The sequence below is a fragment of the Salminus brasiliensis genome, chromosome 25, assembly GCF_030463535.1.
Source record: "Salminus brasiliensis chromosome 25, fSalBra1.hap2, whole genome shotgun sequence".
In the NCBI taxonomy this organism is placed as follows: domain Eukaryota; kingdom Metazoa; phylum Chordata; class Actinopteri; order Characiformes; family Bryconidae; genus Salminus; species Salminus brasiliensis.
The window spans coordinates 2,979,460-3,007,418 of NC_132902.1; the positions used below are offsets into that span (position 1 = coordinate 2,979,460).

The following is a 27,959-nucleotide window of genomic DNA, read 5'->3' on the forward strand; positions in this document are numbered from 1 at the left end:
GCTCGGGTCCTCATTAGCCGAGGCTAGCTAGCAGCTCCCTCCCGTGTTTGTGTTTGTTTATTAAAAACCCCGTTAAAGACCACCAGCATCTCGCAGGGGTGGGACATCACTGACGACACGACCAGCCCCGACTTCTGTCGTCATTTTCCTCGAGAAACCGCGTCGTTCTCGGGTGAGACCAGCCCGGTTAGCCGGTTAGCTAACAGACTAGCCGACGTTCAAAATCCTCAGGCACAACCGCCTCGCCTACGCGCGGTGACGTGCTGGCGCTGACCGCGGCGCCGCAGTGGCTTGTGGGAGTTGTAGTTTATAAACAAAGGCACGCGTTTAAATCCGGAGCCTAAACATTTGATTCATGTCTAGATGGATAACAGTTCACACACAGTTTGTAAATAAAGATGAAAAACATCGTGTCCTGAGTTAATAGAACCGAAAATTAGGGTTAAAGTCCGCTTCATGCTAATCTTTGTGCTAATCGTCACTTTTACGCAAAAACAAGATCTTTCTCTGTCTTCGCTGTTTTCAGTTTTTGTCAGAATTGTGAAACTGGCAGCTGTTCTTTACATCTATTTATGATTTTATGATAAAATGTTCCCCAACCCTGGTTTACCCTGCTCCCAAACACTCCCTCAGCACACTGCTAATCCGCTAGCTAATAAACAAGCCCTTCCTGAGTTGCAGGTGGTCTTCCAGGAGCCCTGTTTTAGAGCATTCGGTGTTATAAATGTCATCACATATAAAAAAAAATTGTGCTTAATATTGTCCAGAAATGGAACCACAAGTGGCCCCAAGCGAGCATGAAGGCCCGAAGCTAACGCACTAGCCTGGTCTGCCTGTACTGAACCACTATATTAGGCCATAAAGAACAGGCGCAAAACAATAGATACACACTGGCAGATATATAAATGTATACTATACACGGGCAAATAAATAGATATACTATATTGACATAGGCAGATATATAGATATACTATATAAACATAGATATATAGACCTATATGGATATACTATATAAACATAGGCAGATATATATAGACCTATATGGATATACTATATAAACATAGGCAGATATATATAGACCTATATAGATATACTATATAAACATAGGCAGATATACAGACTTATATAGATATACTATATAAACATAGGCAGATATATAGACTTATATAGATATACTATATAAACATAGGCAGATATATATAGACCTATATAGATATACTATATAAACATAGGCAGATATATATAGACCTATATGGATATACTATATAAACATAGGCAGATATATATAGACCTATATAGATATACTATATAAACACAGGCAGATATATAGACCTATATGGATATACTATATAAACACAGGCAGATATATAGACCTATATGGATATACTATATAAACATAGGCAGATATATAGACCTATATGGATATACTATATAAACATAGGCAGATAGATCTACTTATATAGATATACTATATAAACATAGGCAGATATAGATATACTGTTTAGACATAGGCAGATATATAGACTGTATATACTATATACAGGCAAGTATAAAGATATACTATATAGACATACATATATAGGTATACTATATAAAAAGGCAGATATATAGACGTAAATAGATATACCATATGAACATAGGCATAAGTACATGCTATATAAACACAGGCAATGTACTTATATAGATAATACAGATATACTATATTAAAATAGGCAGTCTATAAACTGGAGAACCTGGAAAAAAAACACACAGAAACTTGGAGAACTCCTGATCCAAATGAAAAATTGTGAGTTTATTTATTTATTTATGTTTCTGCCACAGAATATCATGATTAGGCTGGCGGACAGCCTAACAAACAGCCTGGTTCCCCAGAACTGCAGTACAGAAGACAGAGGCAGGTAGATATACTTCTATAGAAATACTATATAAACACAAGCAGACAGACTGGAATGAACTGGAGAAGCCGAAAATGGTTTGCACCATTCGTTTTTGGAGTAAATATTGATGTTGCAGACAGTAGGTGGCACAGATAAAGGCGGAGACCTTCATTATTCTTTCAGAATTTACCCTGAAGAATAATAGTAGCGGGAGAAGAAGTGAATTGGGAAAGCTAGTGCTAACGCAACAGCTGGACACGCCTGGAGGAGAGCGCTAACGACCAGATCTGTTAGATTAGCTAACCCACTCTCACACTGGCTAACATCACGTTGAGCGCTGAAGAAAGAAGCAAGGCCGTCCCTCCAACCCAGAGAGGCTGGTTGCACCTGGCATTAACAGCCAAAAATTAAGAAAAAATAAATAAATAAATAAATAAAAAATATATATATATAAAATCGCACAAAAGAAAAATAAAAACAAACAATAAAAAAACTGGAAAAAAAGTAAAATAAAAATTGAAAACAAAAACAAAGAGACCACGTTTTGGTCTGAACCAAAAAATATATTCTTTGTGATTTAAATTTCTTTTCAAACAGCAATTTTATTAATCCCTCAACTCAAAGAAAACATCAACATTCCTGCATTGTTGATTTTTTTTTTTTTTCATAAAAAGGAGTAAAAGGGGGTAAAAAGGAGTAGGGTGGGAGCAGGAGGACCTGTCGGGAGGGAGCCTCGCAGAAAACGCTACAACCCCTCCACGAATTTCTCCAGCGCGTCTCCCGTGGTGTCTCCGACCATGCCTAAGTCACTGGGCAGCCCCCCGCGGTTGGGGGTGTTAAGCTGTGGGAGCATGGCGCTCTGCTCTGGCGTGCCCAGGTGTCCCTGCTCCATGGAGCCGGGCATGGGGGCGGCGAGGCCGGGGTGGGCGTCCTGCATGGCTGCCGTGGCTTGCGTCGCCGGCTGTATGCCCTGCATGGGTGTGCTCGGGGCTGTGGAGGGCAGAGGCGACGGGAGGCTCTGGGGCATGCCCCGACCCTGCATGGTGGCCATGCGCCGCCGCATCATCTGAGCCTGCTGAAGCCTGTGCTGCAGGTGCTGCTGACGGAGTTTGTGCTTGATGTTGAGGCAGAAGGGCACGGGGCACTTGTTCTCCTGGCAGTGCTTGGCGTGATAGCAGCAGAGGGCAATGAGCTGTTTGCAGACCGGACAGCCGCCGTTGGTCTTGCGCTCGCAGCCCTTGGTGTGCTGCATGACACGCTTCATCTTCTGGCAGGACGGCAGGGAGCAGTTGGCGTTGCGACACTGGCAGGCGTGCACCAGAGACTGAATGCAGCGCTGGATACTCAGGCGCCGGCTCTCCTGAGGGCTTTCAGAGGCTTCCTGACACGTGGTGCGCGACCCAGAGTCCTGCAAAGTTAGAGAGTTAAAGACTGATTCAGTCACTCGTTGTTGTTTTATTACTGAAACTACCTTAAAAGGTCACACCCAGTCTACGAGCACCATCCACCCAGCTCCACTGTGTACGTGAAGAATTGCAGTGTAGCTGATCTGTGGAGTCCCCCTCCACCTCCTCCATCACTGACCAGTTTCTGGATCACAAGATCGCTGCTGACCAGATCTTATTATTCAGATATTAGAGCAGTGCAAGAGCAGGGTTAGACGTACACCAGAGCCGGGCGATATCACGATATTTCCTATCGTATCGTGATCATTTCGAATAATAGTTTAGAAGAAGTTTTAGTCTGTAATCACACGTATCGTGAGAAATATCGTATCGTGCCCTAACGTACACTATTAAACAAATGGCCGTAGAAGAACCCATCCGTGCTGTGAACGCCCACAGTGACCGTGAGCAGGGTGAAGGTCCCAACAGTGGCAGCTTGCCAAGCCCAGGTATCAAACCCACAACCCAGACAGACAGAGAAACAGACAGACAGACAGAGAGACAGACAGAGAGACAGACAGACAGACAGAGAGATAAGCCCGGTGCTTTAACCACTGAACCAAAACTGGCTCCTCTGTGGCATCCCTCAAGGAACCGTTTGAAGGCCTGTTGCGTTTTAAGAGCGAGGCGGGTTTCGGTAACAGACAGCAGGGTAACAGACAGCGGGGTAACAGACAGCGGGGTAACAGACAGCAGGGTAACAGACAGCGGGGTAACAGACAGCGGGGTAACAGACAGCGGGGTAAAACACAGTGGGGTAACAGACAGCAGGGTAACAGACAGCGGGGTAACAGACAGCGGGGTAAAACACAGTGGGGTAACAGACAGCAGGGTTACAGACAGCAGGGTAACAGACAGCGGGGTAACAGACAGCAGGGTAAAACACAGTGGGGTAACAGACAGCGGGGTAACAGACAGTGGGGTAACAGACAGTGGGGTAACAGACAGTGGGGTAACAGACAGCAGGGTTACAGACAGTGGGGTAACAGACAGTGGGGTAACAGACAGCGGGGTAACAGACAGCGGGGTAATGAACAGGATTTGAACAGGATCTCTGTGCTGAGCTTCGGTCTGGATGATCAGGAGATTCGGTTCGTCTAACTCGACTCTCACTGATTCATCTTTCATTCCGGAAGAAACTAAAAGCAAAACAAACTTTCAGCTTAAAAAAATCGACGAAATTATTTTCCATCGTTTATAAATAAGCTCGAGCTGAGGAAACTCCAACACGTCACTGATCGAATGACTCCATTAATAATGTAATCAAATCAATCAGTTTCAGCTCCAGACAGACAGAGCTGGGGGAACTGGGGGGGGGGGGGGGAGCTCTTACCCACCCTGACTGATCAGAGACTGATCAGCGGATCGATCAGATATCGGATCAATGCTGATTAAAAGGGGAACCGGAGTCTCGTACCTGGTTCTGCTCCATGCCGGACCCTCGGAGGCTCGTCTGAAACACCCGGGACCGAACCGTCGCACTCGACTCCAGGAAGCGGAGGCTACGCGCATGCGCAGTGACGGTGTGTGTCGCGAGGCTTAGAGATGTTATAAATGTACATATAAAATATTTTATTATAAATTAAACAGTTCAGGTAGTAAATATGTTACGTCATTATGAACTATCCTTAAAAAAAAACTTGAAAAAAAATAATAATTTAAACTCGACCAATCAGGAAGACCAGTGACTCGATCCCTGCTCACGTGATCTCCCCTTCGCCCCGATCTGACCGCGTGGGAAGCCCCCCACCGCCTCTTTGCGACCATGGCTAGGTAGCCATTAGCTGCTGTAACAGCTAAGAGTTTTGCTGCGTCCAGAAACTTTTGCTCCTCGCTGGCTTCCTATTAGATTTTGGAGCAGCACTGCTGCGAGGATTTGATTGCAGACCACCACCATACCTAATCGTTGTCATCATCATCCCCCACCCATCTCAAAAGTATTGGATGGAGCATCAGCCATCATTGGTTCTTCCTCTGCTTCACAGCTCAATGTGTGTGTGGGCATTTGCACCATGGGTGCACCTTAAAGTAGCTGAGTGCATTATTTATTAGAAGGGGTGTCCACAAACATTTGGACAAGTAGCGTACCTTCCAGGCAAGTTTCAACTCTGAGCCCGGATCCTAACACCCAAACCCTGAAGGCAACTTGGACCAGGTGGAGTGGATTAGGGCTGGTTCTCAGGGAGGGTCTTTGGTCTAAGGCACGTTGTACGCTTAGATAACAACATCAGCACATCAGACCTCGTCGCTACGCTGTGACCGGCTTGCTCGGCCAGCCAATCCAACGTCAACATCCAGCGATTCTTGCTTGTTCGGAAAGCCCAAAACTCACTCACACTTTCCTCGACCCGAGGCTAGCAGCCTCCGTAGATCACGGCTTCACATGGGTCTGGGTACTGCTAAATATCCCACCCCTTCGTAGCTTCGCGTCTCCTCCGATACCTGTGAAACCAGCCACCTCCTCTTTTCCAACCTGAGCCTGAAGAACCTCCGCTTGCTGTAAAAGGTTCTGAACACGGCTCTAGAGCACCAGCTAAGAGACGCCTGCGGTGGCAATCATCACTTTAAGAGCCATGAGGGATCCAGATAGATATAGATATAAATGTGGCGCCCATCTACCTACCCCTCAACCCCCCACCCCCCACCACCACCACCGAGAGAGCACGGCCAATTGTGCCCTCCCTGACTCCGGCAGCTGATGGCAACACGGCCCGAGTCTCCGGTAGCTCAGAAGGCCGCTGAGCAACTCTGAGCCGGGCTCTCGCATCGTTTTGACCAGCGCCTGCACAGCTGGACGTACACCAGAGCTGGGCGATATCACGATATTTCCTATCGTATCGTGATCATTTTGAATTTATAAGAAGTTTTAGTCTGTAATCACACGTATCGTGAGAAATATCGTATCGTGAATTTTTTTTTTTTTCCCCACACCATATCGCCCAGCCCTAACGTCCACTATTGTGAACGCCCACAGTGACCAAGCCCAGGTATCAAACCCACGACCCAGACAGACAGAGAGAGATAAGCCCGGTGCTTTAACCGCTGAACCAAAACTGGCTCCTCTGTGGCATCCCTCAAGGAACCGTTTGAAGGCCCATTGCGTTTTAAGAGCGAGGCGGGTTTCGGTCCGTGTCGTACAGCAACAAAAACCTTAGAGAGCCTGGAAACGGTGAGAAACCACATCGGTACTGACCAGCGCTGACCAGAGTCAAGACGCGAGAAAAGTATTAAAAATAATAATAATAATATTAATAATAATAATAATAAAACAAAGCTGCTAAAGGTGGATTTGATCTGCTGCACACAGTTTATTTAACAATATGGTATATAAGTAAGAAATAAGTTTTTTAACCAGTTTATACAGTAATTCCATTCTCTTTTCCTTATATTTATAGTATTTTGCTTAATAACTTGCATGATTTACATTAAGAGGAAAAGTGGCGCCCCGGGTTCAAGTTTGTGTGTGAGAGGAATGAGGGTCGATAGCCGAACTCTCAAAGTGTTCCGAAAAGCAGTCAACCAGTGATCGCTCATTCCAAACCCACTCAGCTCAGGGGGCGTCCGTCCCTCCCTCTCACTTTATACTTATAGATCTGTATCACAAAATTAGGACAAAAAGCAACAATTTTCTACATCTGCAAGACAGAAAGTCTGGATCCAGGCCAGTGAGATGTCGTCCGGGTTCGCGCATCCTCTTGGGGTTGTCGCCGTAATTGTGTTTCGTGGATGTGAGTGAGAGTGCGAGTGTGTGTGTGTGTTTGCATGTGTGTTTGCATGTGTGTGTGTGTATGCCCAGTTCCTATCAACACAAACAAATAGTTCTCCTCAAAAAGACTTCACAATGAGGAAAGGAGGGGGTTTCCTCCAAAAATGCAGGTCTGAAAACAGAGAAAACGAAACAAACGAAAGAAACAAAAACGGTACGACACCAGAATACAATCGCCAGGAAAGATGAGAGCAGAGAAAAAACCTCGCCCAGATCCCCAGACTAAATTATTTTACAGTTCTGAAACACAAAAGTTCGGAAATTAGACAGGGTACAAAATAAAAAGGTATGAATAATATAATGAACTTTTGTATTCTTTTGCTTAAAAAAAAAAAAAAAAAAAAGAAGAAAAAACAAAAATATATATATATATATATACCAGGCTTAAAATCATAAATCGCACAAAAGAAAAATAAAAACAAACGGAAAAAAAAAAACTGGAAAAAAGTAAAATACAAATTAAAAACAAAAAGACCACGTTTTGGTCTGAACCAAAAAATATATCCTTTGTGATTTAAATTTCTTTTCAAACAGCAATTTTATTAATCCCTCAACGCAAAGGAAGAAATCTCAGTCTTGCTTTAGGAAACATCAACATTCCTGCATTGTTGATTTTTTTTTGTTTTTCTTCTTCAATTTCTTTTTTTTTTTTCTCCTCCTCCTCCTCTTACGTCTCCTGGAACTTTTTACATGTCAGTACAAAAAAATTCTTTACCGAGGAAAAAAGGAGGGAGGGAAACCAAAAAAATTGGGCAAGTCGGGGGTAAAAAGGAGTAGGGTGGGAGCAGGAGGACCTGTCGGGAGGGAGCCTCGCAGAAAACGCTACAACCCCTCCACGAATTTCTCCAGCGTGTCTCCCGTGGTGTCTCCGACCATGCCTAAGTCACTGGGCAGCCCCCCGCGGTTGGGGGTGTTAAGCTGCGGGAGCATGGCGCTCTGCTCTGGCGTGCCCAAGTGTCCCTGCTCCATGGAGCCGGGCATGGGGGCGGCGAGGCCAGGGTGGGGCGAGCCAGAATGGGGCGGGCCGGGGACGTGCTGGGGCGACGGCTGCGGCTGGACTTGGGGGCTGGGGCTGGAATGGGGCGGCGGTTGTTGGGACGGCGGCCGGGGCGACTGCACGGGCGCCGGTGAACGCACCTGGTTGCCGAGTGTGTTGGCCATGTGAGGGCCCTGTGGTTGACCCGCCAGCAGGTGGGCCTGCGGGCTCATGGGGCCGGGCTGGGCGGGAGAGCCCATTTGAGGCTTGAGGACGGCCTGCTGCTGCTGTTGGAGCATGCGCTGGTGCAAGAGGTTTTGCGTGTTGCTGTCCATGCCCAGACCAGGCTGCCCCATTTGAGCCATGGAAGGCAGCTGAGCCATGGGCCCGCCGGCCCCCTGCATGGCCAGCTGCTGCTGCTGCTGCTGCTGCATGCGGAGCTGCGAGTAGCTGGCAGCAGCGCCCTGCGTCTGAGGGAACTGGCCGTGCGCTTGGGGCATCACGCCCTGCTGCTGCTGTTGCTGTTGTTGCTGTTGTTGTTGCTGCTGCTGTTGTTGCTGGCGCAAGAGCTGCCGGCGGTAGAGCTCCTGTAGTTGAGGGTTGTTGGCGTGAGCCGGGTTCATGAGCTGACCCTGCGGCCCGAGAGCTGCCATGCCTTGCGTTGTTGGCTGTTGGGGCTGTTGAGGGGGCATACCTGGCCTCTGGACGGCCTGCATGGCTGCCATGGCTTGCATCGCCGGCTGTATGCCCTGCTGCTGCTGCTGCGGCTGGTTGGCGTGGTATTTGGCCGTTCTCTGTTTGATGAAAGCTGCCATGAGCTGCGGGTTGGACTTGAGGATGTTGAGGACCTGCTGCTGCTGCTGGGGGGAGCTGGGCGACTTCAGCGTGCGCAACAGATCCTGCAGGGCATTGGGGGGGATTGCGCCGGGTCTCTGAGGAGTCGGTGGACGCTGGCCCTGCGTGGGTACCATCATGCGTGGCTGCTGTTGCGGCTGCTGGGGCATCATGGGCCTCTGCATCGGAGGACTTTGGGCTACCTGCGGCGGTGCCACCGGCTGCTGAGGCGGAGCCGCCGGCATACCCGCTTGCGGGTTTCCAGGCCACTGCCCTGGTGCCATGGGCTGCATTGGCTGCATGACCTGCGGCCCCCGCGGCCCCACTATCTGCATTGGCGGCTGCATGGGGCCTGGCATGCGCTGCGGCTGGTGGTTCATGGGAAGGCCGTTCATGGTCATGCGGTAGTTCTGGCTCTGCTGAGCCTGTGCCACCATCTCTATGTGCCGTGCCATTTTGACGGCCGCCAGCGGGGGATGCTGCTGCTGAGGGGGCTGCTGTTGCTGCGGCGGCTGGGGCTGCTGCTGCGGAGGGGCCGGCTGGGGGAGCGGAGACTGCTGCTGATGCAAAGGGGAGGCCTGGGGACCCGGCTTGCCTTGGGACGCCTGTGCTGCGGGCTGGCCGTTGCGGGGAGCGTTGGGATAGGTGGGGGACATGACGGCAGCATTGGGCGTGGGAGGTTGGTTGGAGAGGGGCTGCGGCGTCTGGGGCGTGTGGGGCTGCTGGTGGGGGGTGGGTGTGCTCGGGGCTGTGGAGGGCGGAGGCGACGGGAGGCTCTGGGGCATGCCCCGACCCTGCATAGTGGCCATGCGCCGCCGCATCATCTGAGCCTGCTGAAGCCTGTGCTGCAGCTGCTGCTGACGGAGTTTGTGCTTGATGTTGAGGCAGAAGGGCACGGGGCACTTGTTCTCCTGGCAGTGCTTGGCGTGATAGCAGCAGAGGGCAATGAGCTGTTTGCAGACCGGACAGCCGCCGTTGGTCTTGCGCTTGCAGCCCTTGGTGTGCTGCACGACACGCTTCATCTTCTGGCAGGACGGCAGGGAGCAGTTGGCGTTGCGACACTGGCAGGCGTGCACCAGAGACTGAATGCAGCGCTGGATACTCAGGCGCCGGCTCTCCTGAGGGCTCTTGGAGGCTTCTCCGCTCTGACTGTTGCTGTCATCGTCCAGACCCAGACCCCACTTAACCATCTGGTGGTCATGGCCTTTAGTGTTATAGCAGTTGATGCACAAATCAAAGTCCTACAGGGGGAGAGAGAGAGAGAGAGAGAGACACAAACACCACAATTAAACCTCTACAGCCCAGACGGACTCCAGCTCCACCCTCTATTATGAGCGTTTCTGCGGCTCTGACCTCGCACACGGTGCAGTGCCAGCGCGTCTCCACGTGGTGCTTGCACTCGTTGCAGGTGTAGACAAAGCGGTCCTGCCCTTGGTTATGGAGCTCCACCAGCATGCACATGGTGCTCCACTTGCAGCGGCGGAGGGAGCTGAACTCCCAGTGCTTGTCCCGCGCCAACGTCAGGAAGGCATCGCGCCCGTCCATCAGGTCACAGGTCAGCAGCGGGTCGGGGTCCATTATGGGCGGCAAGGTGTTGACCATGGGCCCAGAATGCAGGTGGATCACGAAAAACACCTAGAGAGAGAAATAAACAGCAGGTAAGCAGGTGATCTATACACACACACACACGACGCAAAAGGACCGGATTTGGCGTCATCTGCAAACTCGCACCTCTTTGTGTTTCTCCATGGTGGCGTAGAGCTTCTGGGAAAGGTCGTTGGCTACATTGGGCATCCCGGGCTTCTTCTTGTTGGCTCGGCTCACGCTGCTCTTATTCTTGTTGGTCTTCTTGTTGTTCTTCTTCTTGGCGTTCTTGCTGTCGCCGGGTGTGCCCTAAGCAGAGAAGCATTGAGAAGGTGTGCCACAGAAGGTAAACAAGCGAGACTGCAGACTACAGCAGACACCAGGGTGTTGAGACTTGGCTAGAACCCCCCTCCCCCTTACTAAAACCCACGAGAACGAGATTTTTAGGAATCGTAAATATATGTTAATACTCTAGCGGGGCTCGATATGAGCTAGGCCAGCAGTAGCGAAACCAGGCAAGCTGCTCCAGGCGATCATTCATCTCCAGTGATCTGGGCTGGGCTAGGGACTTTGGGTTCAGACCTGTGAGACGGCTTTTTCATCTGAATCGAAATCCAGAGTTCGGCTGAATTATTTATTCAATTATGTCTCATTTATTTATATTTAATAATAAAAAAAAAAATCGAATAAACCTGTAAAAGAGCAGAAATTAGCATTTCAATTTCCCCAATTTATCTGGCCACCCATTTTCTTCTCATTTAAAAATAATTCAAATCTTGACTCGTTTCCTGGGTTTATTGAATTTTTTGGATTAAATTAAGCTTTTAATGCTTAGCTAGACATAAAACAGTGGGCTGATCCTGTTGTGGAAGTGATATGAATGTTTAAACTGAAATACAATAATAAAATATTCTATATTCTATAAAAATATGATGGGAAAAAAAAAAAAAAAAGAGGCTCACCTCTGGAGTTTCACAGGCTGCAGTGTTCTCCTCCTTCTTCCTCTCCTCCTCCTCCTGCTCCAGCTCCTTAATGCTCTCTTCCAGCACGTTGGGCCAGAAATCCCCCTCAAAGTACGGGAGCTCATTGGCACTGGTCAACCGGTCCTCTGTGGCTTGCTTGAAGATGTCCTGTTAAAGAGTGTAGGGGGGGAGGGAGGCCCGCGTTAGACCATCACAGCATAGTTCTCACGCACACACAAGCTCTGGACAGAGAGCAGCTGGACTCTACCTTGTAGTCGTGCAGTATCCTCTCCGCAAAGGCTTTGTCCAACATTTTGCGGTACCATTCCTGCAGGCGCTTGGGCTTGGGGATCTTCTGGTCGGCTGGGTGACAGTGGAAGATGTAGTCGTCGCCTTCGCTGGGCGGGCAGGCCCAAATGTGCCCCGTCACATAGCTGTAATGGCGTGTAACAGGGGGGTGAGGTTAATGAGAAGCACGTACATGCAGGACACCCAAGCCCCCGAAAAGCAGGCTAACGTACCCGAGTTTCTTGACGTACTCCAAATAGCCGATGAGGATCTCGTGATAAACGGCTGTTCTGAGCAGGCGAGGTCTAAAGAAGTGAATACTGTCGAGGTACGATATGTATACCCGTCTGTGAAGGAGAGGAACAGCAGCGTCACAACGGGGAAGCTCTGCCGCCAGGGAAGATGGGGTGCCAGTAAAAGCCTAAGCCTGTAAAACCGAGCATTACCTGGTGTTGGGGAAAGGACATTCGGAGCCGTACTCCTGCACGTGCATGCCAAAGAAACATACGTCCACCCCGTCGATCTCCTCGAAGGCGAAAAGTGCTTTGGTTCTGTAGGGGAAGCTCTCCGCCATCTCACCTGTATCTACAAACCTGACAGGAGAACAGGGGGGGGGGGGGTTAATAAGCGACTCTATGAAACCATGAGGTTGGTCACGACATTTGTGGTGGAGTTTCCCGGCCCTGCTCGGACAGACGTTTGCCTTTTGTGGTCGTTCGGCTAATTCCACTGAAAGTGACCCTTTGAGGCAAAGTAAAAGCAAAAGGGACGAGCTGCGTGATTGGAAGGTTGATATGCAGCTAAAATGAAAAGACCAGAGACCAGAAATTTCATCAAAGCAGAGTTCGCTAAATTTGCAGACTAGGGCATAAAGTCCCAACAGCAACGTGAAAGACTAGTGGAGAGCCGTCCGAGACTCTCAGGGGAGCTGTGATTGTAATAGGCCGCCGAGGTTATTATTATTTTAGCAGTACTGTGGTGTTTACATATCAATAATAACTTTATTATAATTATTTTTATTAGTTTTCATTTCTGCACAATAACTAAATTCTCTAAATAGCAAATATTTTTATCTGGAATTGAGGGGAAATGAGATCCGTGGTTTATGAAATACCAAATTACTTGGAAATAAGTAAAACCAGAGGAACCGATCATGTAGGGCGGTCTCTTCATTCCCCCCCCCCACCCGGAGCTGTTTATACGGTCGCTGTGAAGCAAAAACCCTTGTACCTCCAAAGCAGCAACTTTCCAAGTCATTTTGGAGCATTTCTATTGGTCCTTTCATCCTGAAGATTTGGAACAATATTAAAAGGCAATGGAAAGGTTCAAATCAGGTGAAAGATTGAGATACAAGGTTTCTAGCGTGCCGACATACATATACACACACACACACACACACACACACGTCGATTACCTGGCCTTCATGCCGGGTTTGACCTCCACCGTCTTGTCTGAACTGGCCACCACTCGTACGAACACCTCTCCGGCTTCTGGATGGTTCTGCCTCTTCAAGTATTTGTTCACTCTGTCCTCTATATATGTGCCCAAACGAGTCGACTGCAACCCTGCAACACACACACACACACACACACGTCAGTACTGCCACTAGCTCATCTATATATATATGGCAAGCCCTAAAAATCACACCAGAGACACCAGCCGTAACTCTCAGCTCCTACCAGTAGAAACTCTCCTATCAGAGATCAGCTATGAGAAGTTTACTAATAATATCAGTCCAGAGCTACAGATCTATAAAGTCAGCCATTCTGACTAGCCGTATTGCCTTAATGTCATTTTGACTAGTCATGTGTTACCATTGACTTGCATAGAATCTCTCCCCCTTGTCTCCAATCACATGTATACTATAGTAGAAGCTGCAGTTCCAGATATTCACACTGTCGTTCTCACTGGTAAAAAGTCCAGGCCTGTGTTTCCATAAATGAATTCTGACCAGTAAAAAGACTAACAGAGTTCTGACCAGCTGTGAAGTGCGCTGAGGATATGTGCAGTTTTAGATCGCTAGGATTTTGAGTTTGTTAATAATAATTTAATAATAATTTTTTTTTATTATTATATGTCTGAAATGACATTTTCGGAAATTACCAGTAACGGCAACACAGGACTTCAAACGTCACTAGCCAGAATGACTTTGTGGATCTGTAGATCTGATATCAGTACTAGTAACCTTTCAAAGCTGATTTTGCAGAGATTTCAGAAGTAATCGGTGCGATTTTAGGCTAAAGCTGCTGCCAGATCTGTAAGCTTTGCCACTGGTACCACAGTTTTTCTGCCGCACCCCTTCCAGTACAGGAGGTCGCCTGATCTGTGCAGCTGATTGAGTGGAGTGTAGCAGGAAGTAGTGTAGTGGAGTGGAGTGTAGTAGTAGTGTGTAGCGTAGTGGAGTGTAGCAGGAAGTAGTGTAGTGGAGTGTAGTAGTAGTGTGTAGCGGAGTGGAGTGGAGTGTAGTAGGAAGTAGTGTAGTGGAGTGTAGTAGTAGTGTGTAGCGGAGTGGAGTGGAGTGTAGTAGTAGTGTGTAGCGGAGTGGAGTGTAGCAGGAAGTAGTGTAGTGGAGTGTAGTAGTGTGTAGCGGAGTGGAGTGGAGTAGTGTGTAGCGGAGTGGAGTGGAGTGTAGTAGTAGTGTGTAGCGGAGTGGAGTGGAGTAGTAGTGTGTAGCGGAGTGGAGTGTAGCAGGAAGTAGTGTAGTGGAGTGTAGTAGTGTGTAGCGGAGTGGAGTGGAGTGTAGTAGTAGTGTGTAGCGGAGTGGAGTGTAGTAGTAGTGTGTAGCGGAGTGGAGTGTAGCAGGAAGTAGTGTAGTGGAGTGTAGTAGTGTGTAGCGGAGTGGAGTGTAGTAGTAGTGTGTAGCGGAGTGGAGTGTAGCAGGAAGTAGTGTAGTGGAGTGTAGTAGTGTGTAGCGGAGTGGAGTGGAGAGTAGTAGTGTGTAGCGGAGTGGAGTGTAGTAGTAGTGTGTAGCGGAGTGGAGTGTAGTAGTAGTGTGTAGCGGAGTGGAGTGTAGCAGGAAGTAGTGTAGTGGAGTGTAGTAGTGTGTAGCGGAGTGGAGTGGAGAGTAGTAGTGTGTAGCGGAGTGGAGTGGAGTAGTAGTGTGTAGCGGAGTGGAGTGGAGTGTAGTAGTAGTGTGTAGCGGAGTGGAGTGTAGTAGTAGTGTGTAGCGGAGTGGAGTGGAGTGTAGTAGTAGTGTGTAGCGGAGTGGAGTGGAGTGTAGTAGTAGTGTGTAGCGGAGTGGAGTGGAGTGTAGTAGTGTGTAGCGGAGTGTAGTAGTGTGTAGCGGAGTGGAGTGGAGTAGTAGTGTGTAGTGGAGTGGAGTGGAGTAGTAGTGTGTAGCGGAGTGGAGTGTAGTAGTGTGTAGCGGAGTGGAGTGTAGTAGTGTGTAGCGGAGTGGAGTGTAGTAGTGTGTAGCGGAGTGGAGTGGAGTAGTGTGTAGCGGAGTGGAGTGGAGTAGTAGTGTGTAGCGGAGTGGAGTGGAGTGTAGTAGTGTGTAGCGGAGTGGAGTGTAGTAGTAGTGTGTAGCGGAGTGGAGTGTAGTAGTGTGTAGCGGAGTGTAGTAGTGTGTAGCGGAGTGGAGTGGGCTACCCAGTTTGAAAGCGTGTAATAAACATGTGAAATAAAATCATCATAAAGGAAATGTTCTCACTTTTTGCAGAAAACTTGTTCTCCTTCCTCGACTTCCCACTTTTCTTCAAACAGTTATCACAGATGAAGCTGTGGAGACAGAACGGTCATCAGTCCTGGGAGCGCAGGAGGCATTTACAACTAAAACCCATTACAGCTGAGGACTGCAGGACTCACCCAGCAGGCCAGATGACTTCATAGTGTAGCACACATATCTGATGCATCTTGCGCCCACAATCTTTACATTCAACAAACCTGAGAGAGGAGAGGGGAGAAACCAGTGAGGGGATGAACTGATTCTGCTCACATATCCAGCTTCATTTCACCTCAGCATCACTGAGGCATCACTCAACACCACCACCACCACCAACAACCCCGCCAAGCCCTGGACCCTCCACTGAATCCGAGTCCCCCCCTCTCAGAACTCTGAGGTGGCTTTAAGGGTTATGGGAGAGTGGAAGTGGCATCATAAACGGCCAGAGCTTACAGCAGGGGGTGCCACTGAGCAACACCTGCATGTGATGGGGGACTACTAGTAAAACGTCAAACTTAAAATCTGAAGGGTGGTGCAGAAGGGTGGCGATGTACTTACGGCTCGGGGTCTAGTGTGTCATTCTTCCTCCTCTCAAACTGGTCCTTAGAAATCATACTAGAGAAGCAGAAGGAGGCAAAAGTGTACAATTGTAATGGAAGCAGAAAAGGGTTTAGTCAGAAAACTTTCAAGGAATTTTATATAAAAGCTGCTTCATTTACAGGCTAAAATTTACAGTAACTGCTGTGAAATTAATAATTCTATAAATTAAGAGTTTTATAATTTAATAATTCAACAACTACTACAACAAAGTCAAGTCCAGGAATCTCATTTGGAGACCATGCATTTATTATAAATTAAAAATAATAATAAATGAATAAATAAAATAGACAGAAACGTGACCAACAATATTCCTTTACACAAATTAACCCCTTTTTTTTTCAGGCGGCTTTAATTTCCCCCTGCAGCAACGTCATCTTCATTTTGATTGGTCTATAAAGATCAAGTCTTATATCAGTGGGTTGGCCAATAATAAGAATAATGAATAAAAAGGATTCTCCTTTGAAAATTCTCTGCTGGCAGCCGACCCCTACCTTTCCCAAAATTAAAAAAAAAATAATCAAATCCACACAGATTAATTATTACAATTAAATTATTTAACGAGTAAAGCCAGCAGTTTACTCAGAGGCACTAAAAACTGGTGATTGAGGTATAGCTGAAGGGTGGTCTTCAGTGCTGCAGGGTGGAATCCCACTCCCCACAAAAGAACTCACGTTTGTGGCTGAGCAGGATCATCTCCTAACGTCACACTGTCTCCCTGAATCTCGTTGAAGCACTTCTCGCAGAAATGATACCTGTGAACAGAGAAGGTTTAAATAAATAAACAAATAAATAAATAAATAAATAAATAAAATTAAATAATCATAAATTAATAAACAACCCAAATACATGTTTTTTATCCATATATGTTATTATTATTATTATATTCACAATAGATATTTTTTATTTACATCTATTTCACTGTTTGGAACATTCTGAATAAAACATCTTGAAATATTTAATCACTAAATATATATTTAAAAAATATTTATTCATTTTTTTTATTAAGTATTTTTGGCAGTTTCTCTCAGAATGAATCTACATTTAAAAAAAAAAAAAAAAAATTTAGTAGTAGTGAATAAAAGTCAACTGAACGTGGTTCACTGCAGCTGAGCCACCAGCTTGACCAGGGCCTGCGGTCCGTACTGCAGGGGGCGCAAGGGAGCCCGTTATGAGTAATCAGGCATTTATTTAGCAGGGAGGGAAAAAGTGTGCGGCCACGAGCCAGCCTGCGTATTCCAACTGTCAATCAATTAAACTGGCCACGCCAGAGAGGGGCCGATTCTCCTAACGAGGGTCGGCGGATCTCGTAGATCTGCACGTGTACAACCTACAGAGGAACCAGCAGACGTGGACGCCTTCGGCCGGGAGGGTGAACGGGCCTGTTTTAGTGCCAACACAGGAAGTTCTCAACATTTCAGAACACATAATTTAATCAATACTTGAATACGTGATTTATTTGTATTTATACAGATTATCGATTGGAAAGAGCTTCCAGAATAATAATAATAATAATTATAATTATTAAGAATTATAATAATAGGTAATAATGAATAATAACAATAATAAAAAAATATTACTACTTTTATTATTTAAATGTTTAATGAAAAGGACATGTATCGTTTGCTTGTTTACAAAACCTTCAGATCTGTAAGTCATGTTAACTAATGTAATATATTTTAATATATATATATATATATATATATATATATATAAAAGTTAATTTTCCTTTATACAATCATCTTTCACTACATTAATCCAGTCTCCCTTCTCATTGGTTGATCCCAATTTCTTATTAATGCCTTTTTACTTGTTGCTAGGTGTATTCCCTTGAAGCACCGCATGCATCCATGGGGATCCTCCCAGATATTAATTTGTATTTATTTATTTATTATTATTATTTTTAAACAACAGCACCCAGAATGATTTTAATCTTATAAAAAAAACTTTTACAAGGTTTCTGTCACGACTGCGTCAATCTTCCTCTCGCTTCTACAAGAAAGCCTGAGCGCTGACCTGAAGTCAGCACACCTACATAAAACTGACCGCTTTCTCCAGACAGTCAGACAGACAGACAGACAGACAGTCAGACAGACAGTCAGACAGACAGACAGTCAGACAGACAGACAGTCAGACAGACAGACAGACAGTCAAGCTTTTTCAAACTAACCCCGCAGAACAAAAAGGACAGACTGTACTCAGAACTTCTAGCCGACCCTGTAATCCATGGGCCAATTACACTCATCTTTTCAGGCTTCTAACAACCCCCCACACCCCACCCTCAGCACCAAGGGCCCAGTTCGAGGACTCTCAGGGACTCTCACCTGTTCTGGTAACTGTAGTAGGTTCCGTCTCGGGAGATGGTGCAGAGCTGCTTGCCGTAGCAGCACAGCGTCTGAGGGGAGAACTCGTACTGCGAGAGGAGGAAGACATGAAAGAAAGGGTGAGAAGAGAGATTTAAAAATAAATACATTAATAAATAAATTAATTAATTAATTAATAAATAATAAAAATAAATAAATCAGCCAGATTCAGCCGTGAGTCTCCAGTCATTCCACCACTCTTGCCTCCCGGCTATACATTTAATGCTAATGTGGCAACTTCAGCTCCCATTACACAGGTAGGGGGGGACTGCAGAGTTGGGGGACTTGGGCCCGAGGACCCTCTGGCTTCACAGACAGCAGCCAGCAGACGCCTCAGCGAACGTGAAAATGAAAGGGCTGGAGATGTTGGTGCTCAGCGCTCGGCGGTTTCTCCTCCCCACTGAGAGTCTTGGACTCGGAGGGCGACAAAAGTCTCAGAAGACTAATGAGACAGAAGACTACGTTACGGCCTGCGGGAGGACTGAATCAGGACTAGACTGGGTGTTTGATAAGGGACGGAATTGTACTGTCCTCAACTCAGAGGAAATAAAGAGAATATGGAGTCACGTGACTGAGGGTCACTGCAGACGCTCAACTGACCTCCAACCAGCGCTCAGCTCGACCTCCAGCGTCTTTTAAACGCAGCTGAACTGAAGCTGAATGGAAAGGATGGTCTATAGAATGGAACGCTACACCCAACCCTAACCCTGAAAGCTTACCTTAAGGTTAGGCTTCAGTGTTAGATTAAAGGTTAAGATTAAGCTTTAGGTTAGGCTTTAGGGTTAAGCTTTAAGGTTTAGGTTAGGCTTTAAGGTTTAGGCTAAGCTTTAGGGCTAGATTTAAACTTTAGGTTAAGCTTTAGGGTTAGGCTAAGTTTAGGTTAAGGCTAGACCTCCGACTAGCACTCAACTGACCTCCGACTAGCACTCAACTGACCTCCGACTAGCACACTAAGGCTTTAAGGTTTAGGTTAAGGTTTAGGCTAAGCTTTAAGGTTTAGGCTTTAAAGTTTAGGGATAGATTTAAGCTTAGGTTAAGGCTAGACCTCAGACTAGCGCTTTAAGGTTTAGGTTAGGCTTTAGGATAGGCTTTAAGGGTTATGCTAAGCTTTAGGGCTAGATTTAAGGGTTAGGTTAAGCCTTAAGGCTAGATTTAAGGTTTAGGCCAAGCTTTAGGGCTAGATTTAAGGTTTAGGCCAAGCTTTAGGGCTAGATTTAAGGTTTAGGCTAATCTTTAGGGCTAGATTTAAGGTTTAGGCCAAGCTTTAAGGGCTAGATTTAAGGTTTAGGCCAAGCTTTAAGGGCTAGATTTAAGGTTTAGGCCAAGCTTTAGGGCTAGATTTAAGGTTTAGGCCAAGCTTTAGGGCTAGATTTAAGGTTTAGGCTAAGCTTTAGGGCTAGATTTAAGGTTTAGGCTAAGCTTTAGGGCTAGATTTAAGGTTTAGGCCAAGCTTTAGAGCTAGATTTAAAGTCTAGGTTAAACCTTAGGGTTAGATTTAGGGTTTAGGTTAAGGTTAAGCTTCAGGCTAGGTCAGGCTTTAAGGTTTAGTTTAAGTTTTAGGGCTAGATTTAAGGTTTGGGTTAATCTAAGAAAGGTTCGAGCAGGACCGCCACCCCTATAGGTCGCAGTGTGCGCTCACCTTCCTTCCGCAGCAGTAGCCCAGGCTCTGCATGACCGGGTCGATCTCCTGCTCGAACACCTCGGCCAGTTTGGAGCAGTACTTGTAGACCCGGGACGTTTTCCTGTTGTAGAGCCAGGCGTTGTTGAACATCAGCCACACGTCGTCCACGTACTGCCACGGCTCCTGGTACTGTCCCGTGTCCAGCTTCCGCTTTATGGTGGACAGGTCGATTGGGTTCTTCACTATGTCAAAATAGTCCTGCCGGGAAAAATGACCACCACACGCACACACACACACACACACACACACACACACACACTTTGTGGTTACAAAACTTTACAATACAAGACCAACCCCCCCCCTCCCTCCTCTATCCACCCAGAGAGAGCACGGCCAATTGAGCTCTCCCAGACTCCGGCTGCTGATGGCGAAGCAGCATGCCCTGGGATTCGAGCTTGTGATCCTCTGAGCCTCGCTGAGCCACTCCAGAGGCCAGTGTCCAGGTGACTGGTGAGCAGATTTTAAAGTCCTGACCAACAACATACCATCGGGGCAGGTCGGACGCTCATGCAGCCACACACGCCTCATCGAAATATGACCTGTTATCATGGCGTAGGAGGGTTACTGGAGGTTACTCCAAGGAGGTTACTCCAAACCCAGTATGAAATGGGCTACTCACGGGGATGCCCAGGAGTATGGGGTCGACGGGCTGTCGGAAGGGGAGCGACTCTGGGTCCTGCCTGTACAGAGACTCTAGCGTGGGCATCAGGGCCTGCCGCAGCTCCTCCGGCTTAAAGACTGGAGAGGGAGAGGAAGAGAAAGCAAACATACGTTAAACTCAGTTTTTTGGGGGTTGGGGGGGTCCAACTACAATCATCCAGCAGACAATCGATACGCTATATACCAGAGGAGAGGCAGAATAACCACAATAAGCTCATGGAATAAACTAATCTCCTCTGGCTTTTATGAGCAGTGTTCTGCCGACTCGGCGACACTCACTCTTGCGGCGAGACTGGGTGGGCGAAGAGGACGTTGTGCCGTTCGTGCCGCCTTCCTCCTCTTCTTTGGGCTCGGCCTTCACGTCCGCCTTCTTGTCCTCCGTTTCCATCGGCTCCTGCTTGGGCTCCGGCGCCTCCGGCTCTTCCTTCTTGACCAACGTGGCGCTGGAGTCGTCGTCCGCCTGCAAGACGGACAGAAAGCGATATCCGGGGGTCAGCTATTGAACACCCAAGTAGAGAACTTGGCAGAGATATTGGCAAGAGCATGGCAGGTTTCCCCAGTCCCCCAGTCCAGCCAGCACAGGGTGGAGGTGGTGTTCAACTCCATCAGCAGCAGCAGCAGCAGCAGCAGCTCACCTGATTTACCATCATTAAGCCCTGATTTACCACCAAACCAGGTGTTGATCTGAGGAGAACTCTAAATAATACTAGACTCAATGAGAGAGGAGAACTGTGGAGATGTTCTAATGATGACCACAGTGATGGACAATGTATCCATAGCAGACACCCACCTCCATCTTGGGTTCGGGTTCGGCGGTGCTGGAGTCGAAGTCCTGTTCCTCCTGTTTGGGCTCCGGTTTGGGCTCGGCCGCTGCCGTCAGCTCGGGCGCAGCGTGCTGGGAGTGCAGGTCCGCACTCGCCGTGGACGCTGGAGTGGGCACTCTGTTATCACCACTCTGTGTGAGGGAGGAGAGGGAGAGAGAGGGGCAGGGGACAGGAGAGGCAGGTTTCATTAGTCTGTATTGAATTGAGATTCTCTGGGTGGGACGGATCGACAGTAATGTTGGGGTGGGATGGGGGGTCTCACCGGTGTGCTGGGGAGCTGCTGTGCCGAGGCAGGAAGCTCGGTCTGGGGCTGAGTGTGGGGTGGTGGTGGGGGTGGTGGTGGTGGTGGTGTGCCCTGCACTGGGGCAGGAGTGGGTGTCCCGGCCCGGTTGGGCTGCAGCGCGGGCAGGTTAGCAGACGTGGCGGTGCCCACGTTAGGGGGTGGAGTGGCACCGAGAGAGGGCTGAGGGGGCGCGGGGCAGTTCATCTGGGGGCCCAGAGGGCCAAGTGCATTCATAGGGTGGTTCTGTGGCTGCTGTAAGAGAGAAAGGGGGGGGGGGGGGTGTCAAGCACACGTCTTAACACAACACAACAACACACACTCGCCGTGTTATTGTCACATGATCCCTGAATCATAAACACACACACACACCTGTGAAACAGCTGCCTGTGTGTTGGGCTGGCCCATGTTGACGTTCATGGCGTTGGTGTTGGTGGGAAACTGCTGCATGAACTGCGTCTGATTGGGAGCCTGAGCCACCATGTTCCCGCTGTGAGCTCCCATCATGCCTTGAGCCATCCGCGTGGGTGACATACCCATCTGAAAGAGGTTATACAGAAATGAGGCCACTGGCAGCCAATCACGGACGTCCTTGAAGGGGAATTATGGTGATATTTCACAGATAAGGACGGCAACGTAGACGTTATTCAGAATTGCATGATGGGAAATTCCCTCTTCCTCTTTTATTTTATAACTATACAAAAAAAAAAAAAAAAAAAAAAAAAAAAAAAAAAAAAAAAAACAGTAGGATACCGACCTGAGGAACGGAGCCCATGCTGATCTGCTGTGCGTGACTCATAGGGGAGGCGGCTCGAGCTGCCATCGGAGCCTGGGACATCTGCACGTTCTGCATGGGCATCGCATTGAACTGGTTCATCCCTGAAAGACATCATAACCCACACATCAGCACCTCACTGTTCAGCCATCTGATCAATCAATCAATCAATCAATCAGACAAACGCTACCATGACACACACACACACACACACACACACACACACACACACACACAGCGCCTCGGCTGGCACTAGCTGCGACGAAAGCGTGGTGCAAACAGAAGTACCTGGGGTAACCTGCATGCGGTTCATGATCTGGTTTGGCACGTTGGGCATAGGCACAGGTCCATCTGAAGAGCGAGAGCAGAAGAGGGAGGAGGAGTGAGAACAGCAGTGTTAGTGAGGGTCCGTGTGGGGAATCTGCCAAGCCATCATCACTGCGACTACGACAGGCCAACGGCCCGAAAGCATTCAAACACAAAAGAGACCTGCTCTGCTCCTCACAGAACAGACCGACCGTGACCCTGAGCAGGCCATGTTCCAGCTCGGAAACGTGAACGGAGGACTTTCTCGCCAGAAAGCTCAACAACATTCCCTGCCCATCTGCTCTCCTTGATTTTGCCTCATCTGGGAGTCATGCAGACCCAACTGCTACTCAGCTCTGCCCATTTAGTGAGGCTATGAGAGTAGCTGCAGGTGGAGTAGCAGTCGGGCGGCAGTCTCTGTAGGTGGGCGGCAGTCTCTGTAGGTGGGCGGCAGTCTCTGTAGGTGGGCGGCAGTCGGTCAGTAGCCTCTGTAGGTGGGCAGTAGTCGGGCAGTAGCCTCTGTAGGTGGGCAGTAGTCGGGCAGTAGCCTCTGTAGGTGGGCAGTAGCCTCTGTAGGTAGGCAGTAGTCTCTGTAGGTGGGCAGCAGTCTCTGTAGGTGGGCAGTAGTCGGTCAGTAGCCTCTGTAGGTGGGCAGTAGTCGGGCAGTAGCCTCTGTAGGTGGACAGTAGTCGGTCAGTAGCCTCTGTAGGTGGACAGTAGTCTCTGTAGGTGGACAGTAGTCAAGCAGTAGTCTCTGTAGGTGGACAGTAGTCTCTGTAGGTGGACAGTAGTCAAGCAGTAGTCTCTGTAGGTGGACAGTAGTCTCTGTAGGTGGACAGTAGTCAGACAGTAGTCTCTGTAGGTGGACAGTAGTCAGACAGTAGTCTGTGTAGGTGGACAGTAGTCTCTGTAGGTGGACAGTAGTCAAGCAGTAGTCTCTGTAGGTGGACAGTAGTCAGACAGTAGTCTCTGTAGGTGCACAGTAGTCAGGCAGTAGTCTCTGTAGGTGGACAGTAGTCTCTGTAGGTGGACAGTAGTCTCTGTAGGTGGACAGTAGTCTCTGTAGTCAGACAGTAGTCAGGCAGTAGTCTGTGTAGGTGGACAGTAGTCTGTGTAGGTGGACAGTAGTCTGTGTAGGTGGACAGTAGTCAGGCAGTAGTCTCTGTAGGTGGACAGTAGTCTGTGTAGGTGGACAGTAGTCTGTGTAGGTGGACAGTAGTCAGGCAGTAGTCTCTGTAGGTGGACAGTAGTCTCTGTAGTCAGACAGTAGTCAGGCAGTAGTCTGTAGGTGGACAGTAGTCTCTGTAGTCAGACAGTAGTCAGGCAGTAGTCTGTGTAGGTGGACAGTAGTCTCTGTAGGTGGACAGTAGTCAGGCAGTAGTCTGTGTAGGTGGACAGTAGTCTCTGTAGGTGGACAGTAGTCAGGCAGTAGTCTGTGTAGGTGGACAGTAGTCTCTGTAGGTGGACAGTAGTCAGGCAGTAGTCTGTGTAGGTGGACAGTAGTCTCTGTAGGTGGACAGTAGTCAGGCAGTAGTCTCTGTAGGTGGACAGTAGTCTCTGTAGTCAGACAGTAGTCAGGCAGTAGTCTGTGTAGGTGGACAGTAGTCAGGCAGTAGTCTCTGTAGGTGGACAGTAGTCTCTGTAGGTGGACAGTAGTCTCTGTAGGTGGACAGTAGTCTCTGTAGTCAGACAGTAGTCAGGCAGTAGTCTGTGTAGGTGCACAGTAGTCAGGCAGTAGTCTGTGTAGTTGGACAGTAGTCTCTGTAGGTGGGTACAGTTCCAGTTTCTGGAACTCAGGCCTCGGCATGGCAACAACCAAGCCAATTGTCTAAGACCACCGTAACAGGCCAGCTGAGTTTCTGTCAGCTATGAAAGATCACAAACTGAACAGCGTCAGTGTAACCTGGCTCGCCTAGCCCGTTCCTATCCATTTACTGCGTGTGTTTGTAAGTAACTCACTCCATGGCCGGGGTCCCAGCATGTTGAGCTGGTTCAGATTGTGTGTGTGTGTGTGTGTGTGTGTGTGTAAAACTTACTCTGTGGCCGGGGCCCCAGAGCGCTGGGCTGGTTCAGAGCGGGCTGCTGCGTCCCGGCTGCAGTCATGGGCGCCTGGTTAATGATCTGCTTCTGGAGCCGAGAGCGTCTCTTCTCTTCCAGCTCCTTCTGGATCTTGTAGATCTTCTCCGCTAGAAAATGGTAGTACTCGTCCTACACACACACACACACACACACACACGCACACAATAAGCTACAAAGCTAAAACAAAACAGCTGGGGGGTGCGGCTAACAGGGCTAATGGCAGACCAGAGGAGTGAGGAGGGCTGACTGGGTGCCGAGGGAACACAGAGAGGACACCTCTCCGGCTGGTCTCCGCGGATTCACACACGATCAGAAAACAGCAGAACGTGTGTGTGTGTGTGTGTGTGTGTATATGTGTGTGTGTGTGTGTCCTCCTCACCCTGCTGTTGGCAGACTCGTACATGTCTCCCTCAACCTTCCGTGCGTATGCCACCAAGTTCTCCATCCGCCGATCTTTCAGAGCTGCAGGGTCCGGAGTAGGGAAAATGGCCTGCACTCTATATAACACACACACACACACACACACACACACACACACACACAGCATGTTTTACACTGAATCGATAGCAGAGTATTGAGCGTAGAGGCAGAGGGGGAAGAAAAAAGGCCGGCAGAGGCCAGAACAGCGCACAGGAGTACTAACAGCTTGTGGACGAGGTGGTTGCGGAGGTCCTGAGTGACATGCTCGTGCCAAGCTTTTCTCACGCCGCCAGCAGACAGAGGGGCCGCCGTGGGCACGTTACCCAGAGTTCCCACCGCAGAGCCGTCTGGCATCAGCTGACTGTGAGAGACAGAGAGAGGAGGAGGAGGAGGAGGAGGGAAGAACAATGAATAAATAAATAAATAAAACATTTGTTTACAAGATCGATGACTGCGTCCCGCGGTTCATGCTGCAAATGATGAAACACTGAGGTAAGGCTTCGCTGGTGAATGTGGGGGTGTGTCTGGCGTGTGCCCACAGGCCGACAGATAAACAGCCAGGCTGGGAGTTTGGCTACAAAGCTGGATACACACACAGCTAGACAGAAATATAGCTAACCAGCTAGCTAGACAGATATGCACCTAGATATCCACAGAGAGCGCTACACAGCCAGCCAGCCAGCCATCGTAATTAACGGATTAATCAACTGATGGACGTCACTGCTTAGTACAAGGCAACAGAACGCAGTTAGCACCAATTTCACAGCAGACTACTTAATACTGTAGTATTTGTTAGGAGAAAAAATAAACTTAATATTTTAGTACTTCTCTAAAACAAATGATATAACATAACATCAATAAATAATATAAAATATTTTAGTATTTAAAAAAAAGTTTCCTTCAAATATTTTTTTTTAATTACTCAGTATTAGTTTTTTTCTCAAAATCAAATGACAATATTAGTATTTTTAGGTAAAAAAAAAAAAAAGACTCAATATTGTAGCTTTTTTGTTAAATATAAAATATTTTAGTATTTAAGAAAAGATTCCTTAAAATCTTTTTTTATAATTACTATTAGTATTTTCCTAAAAAAACGAATGAAAATTTGTATTTTCAGGGCGAAAAAAAGACTCAATATTGTAGCTTTTTTGTTAAGAAATAAAATATTTTAGTATTTAAAAAAAGAGTCCTTAAAATATTTTTTTAATTACTCAGTATTAGTATTTTTCTAAAAAACAAATGACAATATTAGTATTGTTAGGGAAAAAAGACTCAATATTGTAGCTTTTTTGTTAAAAAGAAATATAAAATATTTTAGTATTTAAGAATGGATTCTTTAAATATATATTTTTAATGACTCAGTATTAGTATGTGTCTAAAAAACAAATGACAATATTTGTATTTTTAGGGGAAAAAGACTTTTTTGTTAAAAAGATATATAAAATATTTTAGTATTAAAAAAAAAGATTCTTTAAATTAAAAAAAAAAAAAATTACTCTTAGTATTTTTCTAAAAACCTAATGAATTTTTTTAGGGGAAAAAAAACTCAATATTGCAGCTTTTTTGTTAAAAAGAAATACAAAATTAAAAAGTATTTAAGAAAAGAGTTAGTATCAGTATATTTTTATAAAAGACTACGCTGCATAATTAGTATTTAAAGAAAAGATTACTTAATAAAGAAATAACTACAATATTTAGTTTAATACTTACAATAATTACTTAATTTTGTACAATAATTACTATTAATTGCTTATTATTTTAACATATTGAACTTTTTTGTATTTAGAGAAAATTAAACACTAGAAAGGTACAAGAGTTTGGATGAGAATGTATTTAAAAATAAATAAATAAATAAATAAAAATAAATAAATAAATAAATAAAAATAAATAAATAAATAAATCAGCCGCAGCATTAGCAAGTCTAACCATGCCCCGACTCAAATTTGCACAGATTTTAAAGTACCGTGTTAGATAACTTGCATTTTTCTAATGTATTTACCATATATTACTATTGGTAAATCAATTTATATGAACTATTATAGATACACATTACCAACTGCCCCAACGTCTAGTATTACTTACTTTCTTATATAATGGTAATTATAAGTGAATGGTTCTGAACTGGTGCGTTGGCCCTTCCTCTGGTCAAGCTAGTCCATTTTACTCCGGTACAGGAGCAGATCTCCTGAACCACCGTTTCTCTGCTTTGTTTGGATGAACCCCAGCGTCTGACATCGGACTACGAATCCATCCTACAGGTGTTTGAAGCTTACCTGCGTGCAGCTAATAAACTGGAGACGCCTGGTCTGCCTGGTCTATTAATGAGTGCAGTCTAAAATCACTGACATTACTCCCCACAAATCCCACATTTACAGAATACAAAAAAATTGCATAATATCAGCCCCTATTAGAATATTGTGCTCATGTATCATCAACTGCCAGACCAAGGAAGCTCAGCACCAACTAGTGCCAGCCTTTGACCTGGAGCTCTGTGTACAGCGTTACAGGGGTCGGGAAAGTGAACGGCAGCTCTGCCTGAACCTCTTCCCCAGGATCTACTGCAGAAATGAGTGATGAAGGA

The 27,959-nt window shown here is 47.0% G+C and overlaps 2 protein-coding genes across 2 annotated transcripts in view; both read right to left on the reverse strand.

The window, feature by feature from the left end:
- Positions 1 to 1,765: 1,765 nt before the first annotated feature.
- On the reverse strand, positions 1,766 to 4,818 carry LOC140547890 (histone lysine acetyltransferase CREBBP-like). Its single transcript, XM_072671152.1, has 2 exons — positions 4,740 to 4,818; positions 1,766 to 3,285 (listed from the first exon to the last, which is right to left on the reverse strand). Exons 1-2 carry the CDS (start codon positions 4,752 to 4,754, stop codon positions 2,623 to 2,625), a joined length of 678 nt encoding a protein of 225 aa, XP_072527253.1. The 5' UTR covers positions 4,755 to 4,818; the 3' UTR covers positions 1,766 to 2,622.
- Positions 4,819 to 6,606: 1,788 nt separating this feature from the next.
- Positions 6,607 to 27,959, reverse strand: part of crebbpa (CREB binding protein a) — a 48,202-nt gene continuing 26,849 nt past the window's right edge. Inside the window, exons 8-31 of the mRNA XM_072671400.1 lie at positions 25,602 to 25,739; positions 25,338 to 25,455; positions 24,916 to 25,087; positions 22,862 to 22,924; positions 22,556 to 22,677; positions 22,171 to 22,338; positions 21,781 to 22,053; positions 21,485 to 21,649; positions 20,974 to 21,154; positions 20,654 to 20,772; positions 19,993 to 20,232; positions 18,315 to 18,403; positions 16,665 to 16,745; positions 15,952 to 16,008; positions 15,537 to 15,614; positions 15,382 to 15,449; positions 13,147 to 13,297; positions 12,179 to 12,325; positions 11,966 to 12,079; positions 11,713 to 11,878; positions 11,445 to 11,612; positions 10,630 to 10,791; positions 10,252 to 10,533; positions 6,607 to 10,139 (exon numbers count right to left, since the gene is read on the reverse strand). Of these exons, the coding sequence (XP_072527501.1) occupies positions 7,911 to 10,139; positions 10,252 to 10,533; positions 10,630 to 10,791; positions 11,445 to 11,612; positions 11,713 to 11,878; positions 11,966 to 12,079; positions 12,179 to 12,325; positions 13,147 to 13,297; positions 15,382 to 15,449; positions 15,537 to 15,614; positions 15,952 to 16,008; positions 16,665 to 16,745; positions 18,315 to 18,403; positions 19,993 to 20,232; positions 20,654 to 20,772; positions 20,974 to 21,154; positions 21,485 to 21,649; positions 21,781 to 22,053; positions 22,171 to 22,338; positions 22,556 to 22,677; positions 22,862 to 22,924; positions 24,916 to 25,087; positions 25,338 to 25,455; positions 25,602 to 25,739 (5,551 nt within the window). The 3' untranslated portion in view covers positions 6,607 to 7,910. The remainder of the gene's footprint in view (positions 10,140 to 10,251; positions 10,534 to 10,629; positions 10,792 to 11,444; positions 11,613 to 11,712; positions 11,879 to 11,965; positions 12,080 to 12,178; positions 12,326 to 13,146; positions 13,298 to 15,381; positions 15,450 to 15,536; positions 15,615 to 15,951; positions 16,009 to 16,664; positions 16,746 to 18,314; positions 18,404 to 19,992; positions 20,233 to 20,653; positions 20,773 to 20,973; positions 21,155 to 21,484; positions 21,650 to 21,780; positions 22,054 to 22,170; positions 22,339 to 22,555; positions 22,678 to 22,861; positions 22,925 to 24,915; positions 25,088 to 25,337; positions 25,456 to 25,601; positions 25,740 to 27,959) is intronic.